The sequence below is a fragment of the Solanum pennellii genome, chromosome 3, assembly GCF_001406875.1.
Source record: "Solanum pennellii chromosome 3, SPENNV200".
Taxonomy (NCBI): Eukaryota; Viridiplantae; Streptophyta; class Magnoliopsida; order Solanales; family Solanaceae; genus Solanum; species Solanum pennellii.
The window spans coordinates 56,982,210-56,986,456 of NC_028639.1; the positions used below are offsets into that span (position 1 = coordinate 56,982,210).

Consider the following 4,247-nt stretch of genomic DNA (forward strand, 5'->3'; position numbering starts at 1 on the left):
TATATATATTTTGATGTTATAATTCAACTTCCAATTTCATTAAAAAAATGTTTTCTTTTTTCAAAAAACATTAATTTTTAATTTTTCACAAAACATATTTAAAATTAAAGATGGACGACATTTAGGTACATTTTTATAGTACATTTTAGGATCATAAAATACTCGTCATAATTTTTTTTTAGCGTCAAATAAAATGAATTTTAACAATATTTTAAGAAGTATTTTTTTCATTGATATGAAAAAAGTCAAATTCATACTATTTTTTCGTATATTTTTTTGAATATCTGCGTTTTTGTTTCAAAATAACAAATTAATTTAATTTAAGTTAACCTTGAAAATTAATCAAATTAATTTTTAAAATATAAAACGTGATAATTATTTTGAAATTAGGGAAATATTGAAATACATTTAAAGATTGCTGCTTGAAACAAAACAAAGTGATGAAATGTGCTATTTTGGTCATTTTGTTAGCTTACTTGTAATTAATTTCTAAGTAATTTAATTGCATAAATTTATTTTCCACAATGTCAGTTAATGCATATCTTAAACTTTTGAAAAAACATTTATACATAACGATGCTCTCTTTATTTTTAAATTAATTAAATTCTAGAGGTATTTTATGTACTTTAAGAAAAAAATTGAGTTATAAATTAGGTATAGTTTTTCATTTTCCGATTATTAATTATTGTTAAAATTTATAATTAAAATAATTAAATATTAATTAATAAATAATAAAAAAAAACATTCTAAATGTGATCTTACAAATTGAACAAATAAATAAATTTAAAAATAAAAATTATCTAAATTATTTAATTAATTTGAAATAAAGAGAGTATAATATAATAATGGCATAACACACATATAATTGTAGTTTCTATAGGTCAATCCAATCAAATCAAAATATTATTAAATAACAACAAACAATACAGACTAACTAAACATTGTATCTATAATAGAGTACAATACAATATAATTTATTACGAAACAATAAGTATCCAAATAGAGCGTGAGTATATTTGTTGTGTCAAAGGCTCAGCTCTCCAATCTCCTTATAATTCCAGATGCTGTTTTTACGATTACAACGACAAAATATAGATTTTAAAGAGGATTTTTACGGAGATAGCCTTTCACTGGGACTTAATCCCTTGCAAGTACACAAAATAGTTTTGAATAAAATTGGTGCAATGAACAAGCTGCTTCCTATTAAATGTCTATGCTCTAAAATTTCTATATTATAAATTGAACAAATATAACATTGATTGCGTATTTACATTAAATAACGCTTAATGAATGAAATTATTAAAGATTAAAGATCCAAAGAGACATAATAGTAATCCTAATTCACCTCAGACTTAGTTTATAGTCAGGTGCATGTTCATCAAATACTAAACCCCAAATTATATCATAACAAGCTGAGATAATGGTGACAATGGAGGCACCTCAAAAATACCCTTTTCATCCCAAATCGTCGACCAACTTGACGGTGTTAATGGAGCCGCCGCCGTTGGGAGTACTCTTTCTTCTTCTATTTTCCTTTCCTTCTTGATTACTAATTCCTCTGTTTCTCCTCTCACCCTTTTACTGCCTGATGACTTCATCTCTGTTTTAGTCTCATCATTTTGTTGCTTAAAGTTTGCAACTTCGAGTGGGAAATTCAATATTGCTTTGCTTCCTCTAAGCTTAAACGCTGCCCTGTCATATGCCTTAGCCGCATCCACAGCAGTATCGAATGTTCCTAACCAAACTCGAGTCCCCTTTCTATTTGGGTCACGAATCTCCGCTGCAAACTTCCCCCATGGCCTCTGTCTAACTCCCCTGTAATGCTTCTTCTCAATCTCAATATTCTCTACAACAACAGGTTTCGCGGGTATTGCTACGTTCAGAGATGGTTTCCGTTCTCTGAAGTTACTCTGTTTCAGAGAATTTACATGTGGTTTTGCCTCAAATTCGAAAAAACCATCATACTCTGTTTTTGAAGTAGCATTAAAGAAGCTTGAGATATGATCAAGATTTGAAGTTTGAGTTGTTTCAAAAGAGAAACAACTCTGGTCCAGAGATTCATCAAAAAGATGTTGCCTAATCAAATCAAGTGAAGTACAAGTCTCTTGTGGAGAACCCATTTTTTTCTTTAAAGGGAATGTTAAAATTCAAAGTTGTGTGGAAAAAAGAGTGTGTTGAGGGTTGATTATATAGAGTGGAAATTTGAAGATTGAGAAGAGGGTTCCTAGGAGGCCTCTAAGATGGAGAGAGGAAGCATCATGTGGGGTGGGGTAATCTATAAACCTTCATTTTACTGTTATACACCAATTAAATATTGCTCACTCCGTCTATTATTAATTATCATATTTTTTATTTTTAAGGTTAAATTATAAAATTTTTAATTAATATTTTATGATATTATTTTTTAATATTAATATGTAAAAAGTTATAATGTGTAAAATATATTATTTTTCATATAATTTTTAAATATTTAAATTTTTTATTTAATATATTAAATTAATATACTAATTTAACTTTAGACATAAAAATATGATATGACAAATAAAAATAGACGGACGAAATATATGTTATAATATTATTATTTCAAAGAAATGATGTGGGACAACAAAGTGATGATGTTTGCTTTGTTTGTTTGTCTCTTTTGTTGTTGTTTTTCAATTAAAAAAGTTGGGTATTGATGGATGAATCTTATCTCTTCCACCAAGAGTTCTATTTCTAGGTTGCTTCTATTTTTCCCTCTTTCTGAATCCTATTTAATGATGAGATAAAGTATACCAATATTTTTGAATCGAGTGTAAATTATTAGCATCGTTTTAAATTATTGATAATTTTAAAAAAATATTTTTATTTAATTAATTAAATTGGATACGTTATTTATTTATCTCATGATATAACAAGTTGGTGTTTAAATTTTTATAAAAATATAAAACTCTTAATAAAATCGAAAAGAAATATTGAATACCTCTACGCTTTGACAAAAATTTAAGGAATATATCTTATTCATGTGCAAAATCTGAGGTTTATTTAAATTTAATATATATATACATATATATATACTTACATTTTTTAAGATAGTCAATAATTTGAAAATGAAATTAACCATTGGCGGTGAATTTGAATTGTTACAATACTTCTCGATCTCTTAGTTTTTTTATTAATGTTTAACTAAATTGTGTGTTGGTATATTTTTTATTAAAACTTTTTATATTCATACAAATGCAAAATACTAAAATCACAGGTTTCAATAAATCTAAAATAATATAAAATAAGATCACAAAAATTTGAAAATGTTAAACGTATCAAATTATGACAAATAAAGTGAAAATGAGAAGTAAATATTTTATACTATATATGGACGTAGAACAAGGGGAAAAACTTGAGATCTTTTTTTATTTTACTATATGGACACATCTAAATCGAAATTGTTCACATTTCAACAGATTAGGTGAGATTTCTTTTTATAAATATTTAAATTATCAATTATTATAATTTACAATATCTTTTACGCAATTTATAAATATATTAATTTTATTTAAAAAAAATTAAAATTTTCATACACAAATTTACTATTAAACTTAATTTATTTAATTTTCAAAAAATAAAATATATCACATAAATCTACTATTTTATATAAAGAATCTAAGAGAGAAGTGAATACTGAGATACTACAAGTAGATCTTATGTAACTTTTAGCACATTATATATGAGAAATATTTCTTTTAAATCGGTGAATATTATTTTAACACAAGTTGAATATGAAAGTGGACTTCCTTTTTTTTTCTTCTTCTGAAAAAGACGTAGTATTTTATATATATGCTAACGGGTAATTATAGAATGTGACCTTTTTTGGGTACCTTCTCTGAAGGATCATTATTAACTTAATATAAGAGAAAAGAGTCAAAAGTATCTTTTATAAGTGCATATAATTTATAAAATTTATCCTTCGTTAATAGTTTGACTTCGTTATGTATCAATTTTATGTTATTTAATTGAATTGAATATATTCTTATTGTGACATAATTTGATGATTTATCGATATATCACTCTCTTCCTCGTTCTTAAACCCTTTAAACCATTTCAGAATATTTTTATTCGAAGCCTAGCCCCTCTTCTAAATTTCTCGATGCTACTTAAGTGGATTTAGTTTTTTTCCCACTAATTTTGATAAATTCCGAGTTATGTTATTGTGATTCAATGTAGATGCATTTTATAGTTTGAGGAATCTAATGACAAATTTGGTGGTTTGA

General features: G+C 25.6%; 1 protein-coding gene across 1 annotated transcript; it reads right to left on the reverse strand.

Annotated features, from left to right (window-relative positions):
• Positions 1-1,197: 1,197 nt before the first annotated feature.
• LOC107015179 (ethylene-responsive transcription factor 5-like) lies at positions 1,198-2,234 on the reverse strand. Its single transcript, XM_015215370.2, has one exon. It carries the CDS (start codon positions 2,118-2,120, stop codon positions 1,398-1,400), a length of 723 nt encoding a protein of 240 aa, XP_015070856.1. The 5' UTR covers positions 2,121-2,234; the 3' UTR covers positions 1,198-1,397.
• Between the last annotated feature and the right edge of the window lie 2,013 nt (positions 2,235-4,247).